We start from the raw sequence: 13,460 nt of genomic DNA on the forward strand, positions 1-13,460 counted from the left end.
CATGTAAATTGTGTTGCTTTTTTTTTTCGAATAAGGGTGTAAAGGAAAAGTGGAGATAAAGAAACAGAAGCCAAATATTTGTTTCTACAATAGGATTGTGTTTGATAAAGGTGGCTGTGTTTCATTTGAAAATAATGGTAGATGAGTGTAAAGGTGACTTTCTACTACACCTTTTGGTTGATGATCCTGGATTTCTCAAATATGTGTCTTATACGTGGAGCATTCATGGTCTGCAGCATGGGTGCAGTTATGCCCATAGGACACCTTGCAACTGCTATGGGGCCCGGCAGTTGTCTGTTGGCAGGTAGTAATTACATAGGTGAATTTATGGTACTACTCATGGCCAAATGTGGACGCCCCTACACATTATTTAATTCAGGCGTTTCAAGTGAAGGGTACACAGCATTCAAAGATATTTTAGATAATCTGACTCTTCCATCTTTGTGTTAACAGTTTGAGGAAGACTTTTCTATTCCAACATGACTGTGCCCCTGTGTACAAAGCCAACTCCATAAAGACATGGTTTCATGAGTTTGTAGTGGAGTATCTCCATAAAGACCATTGTCTTCTTTTCTCATGGTAACAGTTTGGGAAAGACCCTTTTCTGTTCTAACATGACTATACACCTGTGCACAAAGCTAACCCCATAAAGACATGGTTTCATGAGTTTGGTGTGGAGGATCTCCATAAAGACATGGTTTGACCAGTTTGGTATGGAGGAACTCGAGTGTCCTGCACAGAGCCCTGATCTTAACCCTAACTGAACACCTTTAGGATGAATAGGAATGGGCCAGGTCTTCTCAACCAACATCTCCATAAAGACAAAGCTTGACCAGTTTGGTGTGGAGGAACTCAAGTGTGAGTTGATCCCTCACCCCAACTCTACTGGTCACCTTTGGGATGACTTGGAACAGTGATTGTGAGTTAGGTTTTCTCATCCAACATCAGTATCTGACCTCACCAGGGGCGGACTGACCATTTGGAAACTCGGGCACTGCCCGAGGGCCCGGGGTCAGTAGGGGACCCCATGAGATGCCCCTGGTACCTTTTTTTATAGGCTTTTTTGAGCTTGGGCAAAGACACTGGAGCCCCATGATCCTCTATTGCTGGGGGCCCCATGAGTTGTCAGTCCGCCCCTGGACCTCACAAATGTTCTTTTGACTGAATGGGCTCAAATTCCAACAGACAAACAATGATGTAGAGAGAACTTGACACTTCAGTGCTCGAAAGTGGTGGAGGCCCCCGGCTTATGCTGTAGGATATGCCAGAATCATGCAACCCAAAGTGGAAGGGTAGGTGGTGCAGCCCTCCTCAAATCGGGGAAATTCACAAAAAAAACTCAAACATAAAGGGTGCAAATGCCTATCTTTAGCACTTTATTAGATGAAGCAAAAAAAGTAATTCTCACAAGCCTAGGCTGAAAGCATGTAGAAACACACACAAGGCACGGTATGCAGATGTCCACTATCTAGCTCCAACTGGTAAATGCCATTGCTCTGAGAACGAGGACATGTTCCCTGAAACGCATTAGCTGGCTCAGTCACTCAATTACCAGACACATGCCAAATTCCCACAAAAAGGGTGCAGAAAACACAAGAGTGACTGAGTCATTGCTCTGGGGAAGGGGACAAGTTCTCTGAAATGCGTCAGTTGGCTTAGTCATTCATTTACCAGACACACGCTAATTTCTTATAGAAAGGCTGCAGAAAACAGAAGAGTGACTGAGCCATTGCTCTGGGGAAGGGGATAAGTTCCCCGAAATGCGTCAGTTGGCTCAGTCATTCATTTACCAGACAAATGCTAAATTCTTACAGAAAGGCTGCAGATAACAGAAGAGTGGAGGCTGTTACATCTATCACGGGGGTACCAACTCTATATTAATGCCCATGGTTTTAGAACTGGATGTCAAACAAGCTGATATAGGTGAGATAGTCACATGCCATTTATGTGTGTATATCTCAATAAAATAGGGACATAACAGTGTATTAAAGATCGGGAAACTCTAGACCAGTGCTATGAAAACGTACTGAAAGATGTTTTTCTGCATCACTACGCTTTAAGAAGAGGAGGGTCCTGTCATGTTTTTTTTTTATGGGATTTCATAACACAGATACATGGAGGCTGAACTGCAGCCTCCATATATCTGTTTTATACAAAAGAGGCCCTTCTACATTCCAGCAGATGCCTGTACAATAACTGGCGTCTCCCAGGAATGCGACAGCCCATAGAGGCAAGCGTCGGCATAAGAGAGCTGGCACCCGTCCAGCAGAACGGTCACGTCAACCCAAGAGCCACAGCCAACACCAAGCTGGCCCTTTACTGTCATATGTGTATAGGAATGACATCTGATTATTATTCGTGCTGCCAACGAGATAGAAGTGACACCACTGATGAACAAATCCAACTTCTCGCCCTGCTGAGTTACCCAACAACCGCCACAGGAAACCCAACAAGTGTCATAAGAGCAAATCCGGAAGTGTAAAGGCGAAGAGCTCAGTAATAAAAAGGAGTTTCTGAACTTCTCTATACACACAAGCAAGATGTAAGAGACAAAAGAAAAGATGGCACAGATATAGCCAGACTCATCTTAATAAAAGGTTGACTTCAGAGGTAAAATAGAAAATGTACAAGTGCACTAAATGCTTGTGATACCATAACAATGACTGACACAGTAAAATGTAATAAGTCGTCAGTTGGTAAGAAAATGTTTGCCAGTTAGCATCTTGTATATTTGCAGTCCACCTGCCACATAATAAAAGTAAAAAAGAAAAAAGTCTAAGAAACTTTGGAAATTTTTCAGAAACTTTGGTCACATTGTCATTGGGTCAAAACAGTCCAAACAATCAAAACGATGAATTATAAGTAAATACGCTAAAAAAAAAGAAGCTTAGACAAATGTTTTGTTTGGCCAAGCTTGTGAATAACTGTAGATACCAGTGCAGAATGTGAGCTACAATTGACAGGAATTAGCCATTGGAGGTCCTACTTTAAGTGACCAATTATATTAAGGCCCCTGAATAACCAATGGCATTTAAGGTTGAATGATGAGAACGAACACAAAAACAGTTTGGGCAATGTGGGAGTATAGGAAAAACTTACCTAATGCACCAGAAATAGACATTCTTCTTCCGCTGAAGACTATGTCCAGATTTTGAAAAAAACAGCCCTACAACTAGTTAAATTGGAACTTTGGTAGTTAATCCCAATCCTAAAAGGAGGCTATTTCAACACGTGATCCCAGTCCTGTGCAAGGAAAGTTTAAGAGGTGAGGCCAGTCCTGAGAAAAACCCAGTTGTGAGGGAGTCCAGCAAGTGAATCAAGGAACCAAGTGTTTGATGGATAGGGCAAAACCTACAACAATTAGGCTTTACAGCAAGTGAGTCGAGTACTATAGAGTGGTAAATCCTTTCCTGTTCAGAGGTCCTTGGTAGCTTAATCCTGTTCTACTTTCACTCTCAATGGAGTCTTGGTTCGTCTCCCAGTCCTGAGGGAGCTTAGTCTTGGTTCGTCTCCCAGTCCTGAGGGAGCTTAGTCTTGGTTCGTCTCCCAGTCCTGAGGGAGCTTAGTCTTGGTTCTGCTCCCAGTCCTGAGGGGGCTTAGTCTTGGTTCTGCTCCCAGTCCTGAGGGAGCTTAGTCTTGGTTCTGCTCCCAGTACTGAGGGAGCTTAGTCCTGGTTCTTCTCCCAGTCCTGAGGCAGCTTGGTCTTGGTTCTTTTCCCAGTCCTTTGGGAGCTTTGTATTATTCCACTCCAAGTCCTGAGGAAACGTAGTGTTACAGTACTCCAAATCCTGAGGGAACTTAGTCTTGCCTGCTCCTGGTCCAGCAGGAGCTTGTTCTACCCCCAGTCCTGTAGGAGAGGAGTTCAGATCTACTCCCAACTCCCAGACCTTTGGGAGGTAAGTTCTGTTCCACCTCCAGCCTTGTGAGAGGTAAGTTCTGTTCCCCTCCCACTATTGAGGTAGATAGGTATGGCTCCACCCTCAGACTTGTGGTAGGTTTTTGCTCTACCTCCCAGACTTATGGGAGTTTAGCTCCGTTCTGAAGAAGGTTCTGCTCTATAATAGGTACACCCAGGTCTCTGGGGGTAAGTTCAAAGATTCCAGGAGTTGAGCTGGCCCACAGAGGAGTCTCTGATGCTGCACTGCCTCCTTCCTCTCTCACGCTGAGCTGAGCTCCTCCAGTCAAGATGTTTTGCTCTGACACACTATAGGAGCTGGGTCATTCTGAGAAACTTGAACACTGACAGCAAGACAGTGAGGAGGAGGAGGAGGATGCTTTTCTGTGATGACAGATTAACATCGCTTGCATCTCAGGAAGGGAAGTATTTTTAGAGCAGATTACAAGCTGTATTAACACTCGCCGAGTCATTGTGCTGCGCTGGTGTTATAAGTCACGTCACACACCTGTCTAACATAAGTGTGACCTGATTCATATGCCACAACATTCAGCTACATTGTCAACATGACTTTTTCCTGAGTCAGGAAAGCTGTATCTCCTTCCAGGAGTGTGAATATGACAAGATAAAGATCAGGGAGCATGGTGGAAAGAATAGGATCAAAAGGGTGGAGGGGGGGGGGGTTAGGACAAGATGGAAGGCAGGAAACCAACATGGAGGGTACAGACAAGATTGAGGGCATGTGGCAAAGTGGAGTGTATGGGACAGGATGGGGAAGACAAGATAGATACAATGGAACAAGGTGGAGAGCAAACATCAAGATGAAGAGCACAGATGTAAGGACATGGGTCACTTGCTGGTGGCAGGGTGGTTCCCAGAGCTGGGTGTAATTCCGATGGCCATCAGCGGGTGTCTCCATCGAGTAGAGCCAATTACTGGAATCTGCTGGGAGACACCCACTGGTGGCTACCAGAACTGCTCCCTTGAACTTTGGGAACCACAGTGCCACCCACCAGCAAGTGATCCATGTCCGACATCCATGCTCTTCATCTTGATCTTTGCTCTCCATCTTGCTCCATTGTATCTATCTTGTCATGTGTTCCCCATTCTGTCCCATGCACTCCACTTTGCCACATGCCCTCAACCTTGTCTGTACCCTCCAGTTTGGTTCCATTTTGGTTCCTAGAGCTGAAGGGAGCAGTTCTGGTGGCCTCAAGTGGGTGTCTCCCAGCAGCCAGCAGATCCTAGTAATAGGCTCCACCCAGGGGCGGACTGACCATTTGGAAACTTGGGCACTGCCCGAGGGCCCGTGGTCAGTAGGGGGCCCCATGAGATGCCCCTGGTACTTTTTTCATAGGCTTTTTTGAGTTTGGGCAAGGACACAGGGGCCCCATGATCCCCTATTGCCCGGGGGCCCCATGAGTTGTCAGTCCGCCCCTGGCTACGCCTAATGCTGGTTGCTGGAAGACACCCGCTGATGGCCACTGGAACTGCACCCTTCAGCTTTGGAAACTACAGTGCCACCAGCAGGTGATCCAGGGCCTGACATCCATGCTCTTCATCTTGATATTTGCTCTCCATCTTGTTCTATAGCCATTTATCTTATCTTATGTTGCCCATCTGTTCCCAGCAGATGATCCAGGTCCTGGATCCAGGACAACATGGAGGCATACGGGAAAATAGAGTGATAAGAAAAGAATTGAGGGCATAGGAAAAACTTGACTGGGCCAAGATAAGATGGAGACCAGAAGGACTAGATGAAAGGCACAGGATAAAGTGGAGTATACAACAGGATGGAAAGCAAAAGACAAGATGGACCCTATGGGACAAGATGGAGAGCAGGAAGACAAAATAAAGAGGCTATGGAATAAGGTGGGAAGCACTGGACATAGGGCAAAAAGGAAGCTATGGAGAGTGCAGGACAAAATAGGGGGCACAGGGGAAAATTGGGGTTATAGGGCTGGAATGGAGGACATAGGATAAATTGGTGGGCACAACATAAAATGGGAGACCAGAAGGAAAAGATAGAAAAAATAGGAAAAGATCGACAGAACAAAACACAAACAAAACACAGAACAAAATTAGATAAAGATAGGAAAGCAAAGGATAAAGTGGAGTTTATGGAACAGGATAGGAACACAGGACATAATGGATGCTATGGGACAAGATGGACAGCAAAGGACAAAAAAGGAGACTATGGGATAAGATGGGAAGCACTGGACAGGATAGAGAGCACAGGACAAAATGCAGGGCACCCCTACGCTTTGCACAGCCAGGCAACACTTATTTTCAATAAAACAGTCCTTGAGATGGTGTTTAGTTGTTTTTATTAAGGGGTTAACTACTTGGATGGAGTCTAGGGTTATATGGGATGCCCAAGGAACTGTAGAACTTGAGGATGAACTTCTTAGAAAGTATGTGCAAAAAAAAAGGTGGACTAGCCAAAAATATAGCACTGTCTCATTTTCTTGGTGTACCTCCTCAGACCCCGGATGAATCCCATTTCACCCAGCTGTGCTGATGGTATCTCTGAGCAAAGGGGTCCCAAGAGCTTGCTGTTAGGCAGTCCCAGGTGAAGACTACTTTGGTATTGCACCTAACTGCCCTCTCCCCTTATCCTGTCCAAGGGGTGTAGGAGTACTCATACTGTCTTCACCTGCCAGCGTGGTGGGTTGGTGGCTGTCTTCAGGGCTTACGCTGGGCTGGCTCCTTCCCTGCTAACAGGATGTCCTCTCAAGGAGACGTTGAGGCAGTAGAGATACTCCCATCCAGCACTCTGCCTGTAGGTATTCTCCCCTCCCTGGAGATCCCTCCAAGGCTCCACACTCCAGTCTTACTCTCAGTCCATCTTCCACCCGACTCCCCCTCTCGCCCCAGGCTCTACCATGTTTGAGGGTTGTCCTGGTCATCATGCCCAGTCTCCTGCCAGGGGATTGGCCAAGGCCCCTCAATCATGCAGATCTAGGCCTTCTCCTCCCTTGTTCCAGAAAGTTCTCCAGTTTCTAGAAGGGTGGGAGGCCTCCAGAAGCCCTGAGATGTAGAACCTCCCTTCCTGTCCTGAGGTGAATTCCTGCCTCACTCCCAGACTGACTCATCCAAGGCTGCTACTCAGCCTCTATTAAAAAAAGAAAACAACAAGACCTATCTACTGAACAAGATATGGAGAACACAGAACAGAAAAGAAAACTATGGAGAGCGTAGGAAATAAATAGGGGCAAAGGTAAATACGGGGGTTATAGGACAAGAATGGAACGCATAGGACAAACTGGTGAGCATAAGATAAGATGGAGACCAGATGGACAAGAAAAAATGGAGAGTAAAGAACAAAACAGATCACTGAACAAAATGGAAACTATTAGACAGCATCTGAAGCACAGGGTAATGTGGAGTGTATGGAACAGGATGGGAAACACATGAGAAGATGGACGCTACGAGACAAGATGAACAGCAAAGGATTAAAAGGAGATAAGATGGAAAGGAGAGGAGATAAGATGGGAAGCACCGGACAGGATGAAGGGGACAGGAGAAAAGGAAGCTATGGCGGGCACAGGACAAAATGGGGGGGGGGACAGGTGAAAATGGGGTCATAGAAAAAGAATAGGGTACATAGGACTAACTGGTGGGGCCAAGATAAGGTGAAGACTAGAAGGACAAGATGGAAAGCACAGAAAAAGATGGTTAGCGCAGGATAAAACAGCACTGAACAAAAAATGGGGGCAATGAAACAAGATGGGAAAGCAGACTATAAAGTGGAGTGCTTGGCTCAGGATGGGAAGCACAGGACAATATGGAGAGCAAGATGGACAAAATAGGATATAAGATAAGATTAGAAGCACTGGACAAGAGGAAAGGCACAGGACAAAAAGAAAGCTTTGGAGAGTACAGGGCAAAATGGGGGGCACAGGGGAAAATGGGGGTTATAGGACAATAATGAAATGCATAAAACAAACTGGTGGGCACAAGAGAGGATGGAGGCCAGAGGGACAAGAAAATATGGAGAGCAAAGGACAAAACAAAACACAGAAAAAAAATAGGGGCTATTAGACAAGATTTGAAGCAAGGATCAGTTGGCATGTATGGAACAAGTTGAGAAGCTCAGGAGAAGATTGACACTATGGAACCAGCTGGACAGCAAAGGACAAAAAACAGGCTATGGGATAACATGGGAAGCACTGGACAGGATGAAGTTCACAAGAGAAAAGAAAGCTATGGAGAGCAGAGGACAAAAAAAGGGGGGCACAGGGGAAAATGGAGGTTATAAAAAAAGAAGAGAGAACATAGGAATAACATGGAGACCAGGAAAAGATGGAAAGCACGGGAACAGATGGAGAGATCACTACTAGACAGAACACAGAACAAAATGGCGGCTATGAGACAAGATGGGAAAGCACAGGATAAAGTGGAGTGTATCGAACAGGATAAGAAGCACAAGACAAGATGGAGAACAGGAGGAGAAAATTGGCTATGTGGTAAGATGGGAAGCACTGGACAAGGTAAAGGGCACAGGAGTAAACTATGGAGAGCACAGGACACAATGGGGGGGATGGGGGGGGGGAGAGATTAGAGAAAAAGAATAGAGGACATAGGACAAACTGGTGGGGCCAAGATAAGATGGAGACCAGAAGGACAACATGGGAAAGCACAGGATAAAGTGGAGTGTATGGCTCAGGATGGGAAGCACAAGACATGATCGGGAGCAGGAGGACAAAAGAGGCTACGGGATAAGATGGGAAGCACTGGACAAAAAGGAAGCCATGGAGAGTGTAGGATAAGATGGAGAGTACAGGGGAAATGGGGTAATAGAAAAGGAATAGAGGACATAGGACTAATTGGTGGGGCCAGGATAAGATGGAGAACAAAAGGACAAGGTGGAAAGCAGAGGAACAGATGGAGAGATCAGGAAAAACTGGTGGGCACAAGATCAGATGGAGGCCAGAGGGACAAGAAAAGATGGAGAGTAAAGGACAGAACAGAGCACAGAACAAAATGGGGACTATAAGACCAGAGTTGAAGCACAGGATAAAGTGGGGCAGGATGGGAAGCACAGGAGAAGATGAATGTTATGGGCAGGGGCGGACTGACCATTTGGAAACTCGGGCACTGCCCGAGGGCCCGGTGTCATTAGGGGGCCCCATGAGATGCCCCTGGTACCTTTTTCATAGGCTTTTTTGAGTTTGGGCAAGGACACAGGGGCCTCATGATCCCCTATTGCCCGGGGGCCCCATGAGTTGTCAGTCCGCCCCTGGCTATGGGACGAAATGGAGAGCAGAGGCCAAAAAGGAAACTATGGGATATGGTGAGAACCACTGGATAAGATGAAGAGCACAGAACAAAAATAGAGACTGAGGGAAAAGATAACAAAAAGGGGTTAAAAAGGAGAACAAGTGCTGAAATGAGGAACATACGTAACGTAAAGCCAAGAAAGCAGTAAGTAGAATACAAGACATAAAGTGAAGAACAAGACTGTGGCTGATGGACAAGATGGGGGTGAAAAGGCAAGATGGCGAGCACTGGACAAGACAGAACCATATGGGTAGTGAAGGTCAACATGGAGAGCAGAGGGCATATGACCGATGGGCATTCATCTAGACGCAGCACCTACCACATAACACACGTGGGAAGTAATTAAAGTGTATACCACAGCAAGTGTGACATGAATGGTGCCCATTGGGCAACCAGGATGGTAAGCTACGGGGGCAATGCAATCTCAAGTAGTCTGGAAGGGAGCAGACCATCCTGGACAACGGACAAACTCTAGGGCAGTGGTTCTCAACCTTCCTAATGCCGTGACCCTTTAATACAGTTCCTCATGTTGTGGTGACCCCCAACCATAAAATTATTTACCCAGTAATTATAATTCATGAAGTGTCGTTTTACCTCCAATACTGCTGCTTTCAGCACAGTAGCTGCTTTTAACAGAGTAGCTGCTTTCAACACAGCAGCTGCTTTCTACACAGTAGCTGCTCTTTACACATCGGAAATATGTGTTTTTCTGATGGTCTTAGGGGACCCCTGTGAAAGGGTCGTTCGACCCCCAAAGGGGTCGCGACCCACAGGTTGAGAACCACTGCTCTAGGGCTCTGTAGACAGGAGGGATGTATACACATCACGTACTAACTAGCAGTTGAGAACTGGTGCAAGTTGGTATACACAAGTCAACGTTGTAATGTTGACTTGTGTATACCAACTTGCACCAGATGAGGTATCATTAGCTCACACAAGTACATAGGTGCCGGGTATGTACAGGAGAGTGTGCCTTAGCCCTGCGGCAAAACGACAGGACTGACAGCTGGTCAGTCCAAGCTATGGGACAATTCAAACTACAATATCCTGCAAAAAAAAAAAACAATCAGCATTCATCTTAACTGTGCCAGATTGGTGGGAAAAAAAAGTGATGGGTTGCCGGAGAGCCACAGCAATTTGCCAAAAACCTTGACATTTCGGTCAGCCTATCTAGCACCATACTTGATGCCTTCAGCTTTTCCTTCAGGACGGATCAGCCTTTCCCTATCCATGCTTCATTCCCGTACTTGTTACCAGGGGCGGACTGACAACTCATGGGGCCCCCGGGTATTAGGGGATCATGGGGCCCCTGTGTCCTTGCCCAAACTCAAAAAAAGCCTATGAAAAAGGTACCAGGGGCATCTCATGGGGTCCCCTATTGACCCCAGCCCTTGGGCAGTGCCCGAGTTTCCAAATGGTCAGTCCGGCCCAGCTTGTTACTATCCTACCACCTCTGCTGCAAGCCAGTTCCATGCGTCAACTACTGCAAAATAGGACCCTGCAGCACGGATTCTCTTTTTTTTTGGAAGTTTGAAGAGCATTTTACGGCATTCATTATTTTCACCTTACAGCTGACCTTGACTTTGTGAGAAGGAGAGGCAGCAAAGTCAGGGGAGCCACCCCACGCCCTGCACCATGGAAGTGCCAGGTATTTGCACAATCATGCAGCATCGATTCTACACGGCAGGCAATGCCCCACAAGGAACAGAGAGAGGTACAAGTCGCTTTACCTGATAGCCGGGGGAGGTACAGGTGACAACCTCAACCGTTCTGTAGCTCCTAGAGTGATGGACGGTCCTGCAAAAAAGTCCGGTCCCAGCCTGAAGATCCGGTTACCCTTGGGCTTGCCGTCCCGATTCCGACAACTCCTTACTGGGATCAGATTTCAGTCCCTGTGCTGGGAAATAAATTTATTGTCATTTATCTAGCTAGAAACCCTTTGCGTAGTCCTTGGACCGGTGTCAAGGTGGTCCCTAATAAGGCAGCTTACAGGAGTGGAGGACCAGCCCTGGGTGTGCACCACACGCTGCCTGTCATTAACCGAGTGGGGAGCGCGGAGGATATTAAGACGCAGAAGACTCCGGCACTTCCTGAACACTGCTGCACAAACCACGAACATGCTTTTTGTTGTCCTGGTTTACGTTTAAAGGGACAACGTCCTACTTGTTCTTCACCTGGAAATCCGACGGTGTAACTCTACACTGGGTCATATCCAGGGGCGGACTGACAACTCATGGGGCCCCCGGGCAATAGGGGATCATGGGACCCCTATGTCCTCACCCACACTCAAAAAAGCCTATGAAAAAAGGTACCAGGGGCATCTCATGGGGCCCCCTACTGACCCCGGGCCCTTGGGTGGTGCCCGAGTTTCCAAATGGTCAGTCCGCCCCTGGTCATATCTGAAGGACAATAGCTGCCGGCGCTTTCACCCCCGGTTCACATCTGTGCGGGTGGTGCCGCTGCGGATCCACATGAAAATCTGTGCAGCCGCACCACCCGCACAGAGGAATGCAGACCCGCGGGCGGGTGCCATTGGTTCTAACTGGAAAACACAGCCGTACTGGGAACCTCGGCTGCGTTTTCCAGTGTGGGCGGCGTGCCATTAGAACTAATGGCACCCACCCGCGGGTCCGCATTTCTCTGTGCGGGTGGTGCGGCTGCACAGATTTTCGTGTGGATCCTCAGCGGCACCACCCGCACAGATGTGAACCGGGGGTGAAAGCGCCGGCAGCTATTGTCCTTCAGATATGACCAGGGGCGGACTGACTATTCGGAAACTCGGGCACCGCCCGAGGGCCCGAGGGGAACCTCGGCTGTATTTTCCAAAGAAGCGCAGGGACTTCTTCCCTGCGTGTCACAGGGCATAGGAGTCCATTCAAATGAATAGGCTCTCGTGCCCGAGCAAAACGTGGCCCGCACGGCCGCATAGATGTGAACCGGGGCAAAACATTAAGTCTAGGTTCACACCACGCAGGTTGCCTTTGAGCCATTTCTGCATTGCGTTTTGCGTTGCGTTTTTGCCACGTTTTTGAGGTGTTTTGCGTCTGTTATTATTATTATTATTATACAGGATTTTTTATTATTATTATTATTATTACATCGAGTTTATATAGCGCCAAAGGGTTTGCTCAGCGCTGTACATTACGGGGGGGGGGGGGGACAATACATGAAACAGAACAGCAACTACAAACAGCACACGAGGGGTTCGAGGGCCCTACTCTTTCGAGCTTACAACCTAGAAGGGAGGGGGTAGTGGTACAGGAGGAAGTGGCTGTGGGGGATGGAGTGGAGGAGATCTGCTGTTAGGTGAGGGTGGGGTAGGCTTTCCTGAAGAGGTGGGTTTTCAGGGAGCGCCTGAAGGTGAGGAGGGAAGGTGACAGTCTGATGGATTAGGTTGGGAGTTCCAGAGGATGGGGGAGGACCTGGAGAAGTCTTGCAGTCGTGCGTGGGAGGAGGAGACCAGGGAGCAAGATAGAAGGAGGTCCTGTGAAGAGCGAAGATTACGGGTTGGGTGGTACCTGGGAATCAGGTCGGTTAGCTAGTTAGGGGCAGTGTTGTGAATGGCTTTGCAGGTCAGAGTGAGTAGTTTGAATTTGATGCGTTGGGCAATACATGATTTATTATTATTATTATTATTATACAGGATTTATATATTATTATTATTAGTGTTTCCATTGAACCAAAAACACAACTTTTTGCACTCACAAAAGTCCCTGTCCCTTTCCAAAAAACGCAGCGGGTGAAAACGCGGAGAGGTGAACGTGTCCCATAGGAAATCATGTTCAATGGACTGTACTGCGTTTCTGCAAAATGCACAACGTGGCAGAAAACCACTTAGGTGCGAACCTGGGGTAAGTCTAGGTTCACAGCTATGCACTTGCACTTGCACTTTTGCCACATTTTTGATGCGTTTTGTTTGTTTGTTTTTCTTGTTGCTAGTCAAATTTAAAACGCAAAATGCAGCAATAGCGCAGCAAAAACACAATACATGCTTTTCTGCAGCGATTCCATTGAACCAAAAACACAACTTTTTTGCATTCAAAAAAGTCCATGACCCTTTCCAAAAAGCGCACTGGGTGAAAACGCGGAGAGGTGAACGTGTCCCATAGGAAATCATGTTAAATAGACTGTACTGCGTTTCTGCAAAATGCAAAACGCGGCAGAAAAAACGCTTAGGTGCGAACCTAGGGTAAGTCTAGGTTCACACTTATGCAGGATGCGTTTGAGGCGATTCTGCATTATGTTTTGCGTTGAGTCTTTGCACTTGCATTTTTGCCATGTT

The 13,460-nt window shown here is 47.1% G+C and overlaps 1 protein-coding gene across 2 annotated transcripts in view; it reads right to left on the reverse strand.

Annotated features, from left to right (window-relative positions):
• Positions 1-11,229, reverse strand: part of AMPD3 (adenosine monophosphate deaminase 3) — a 94,103-nt gene extending 82,874 nt beyond the window's left edge. Inside the window, exon 1 of one of the 2 annotated variants that reach the window (XM_089654943.1) lies at positions 10,909-11,229. Coding sequence is in view for 1 of the 2 variants with exons in the window: in XM_089654942.1 (XP_089511068.1) it covers positions 3,100-3,121 (22 nt within the window). In the remaining variant the exon portion in view is untranslated. Of the gene's footprint in view, positions 1-3,099; positions 4,229-10,908 lie in introns of those variants that run through there. The other variant, XM_089654942.1, reaches the window with a different exon arrangement.
• Positions 11,230-13,460: the final 2,231 nt, after the last annotated feature.

Source organism: Staurois parvus, unplaced genomic scaffold (genome assembly GCF_062004578.1).
Source record: "Staurois parvus isolate SC_StPar_1 unplaced genomic scaffold, SC_StPar_1.0 ptg000817l, whole genome shotgun sequence".
Classification (NCBI taxonomy): Eukaryota; Metazoa; Chordata; class Amphibia; order Anura; family Ranidae; genus Staurois; species Staurois parvus.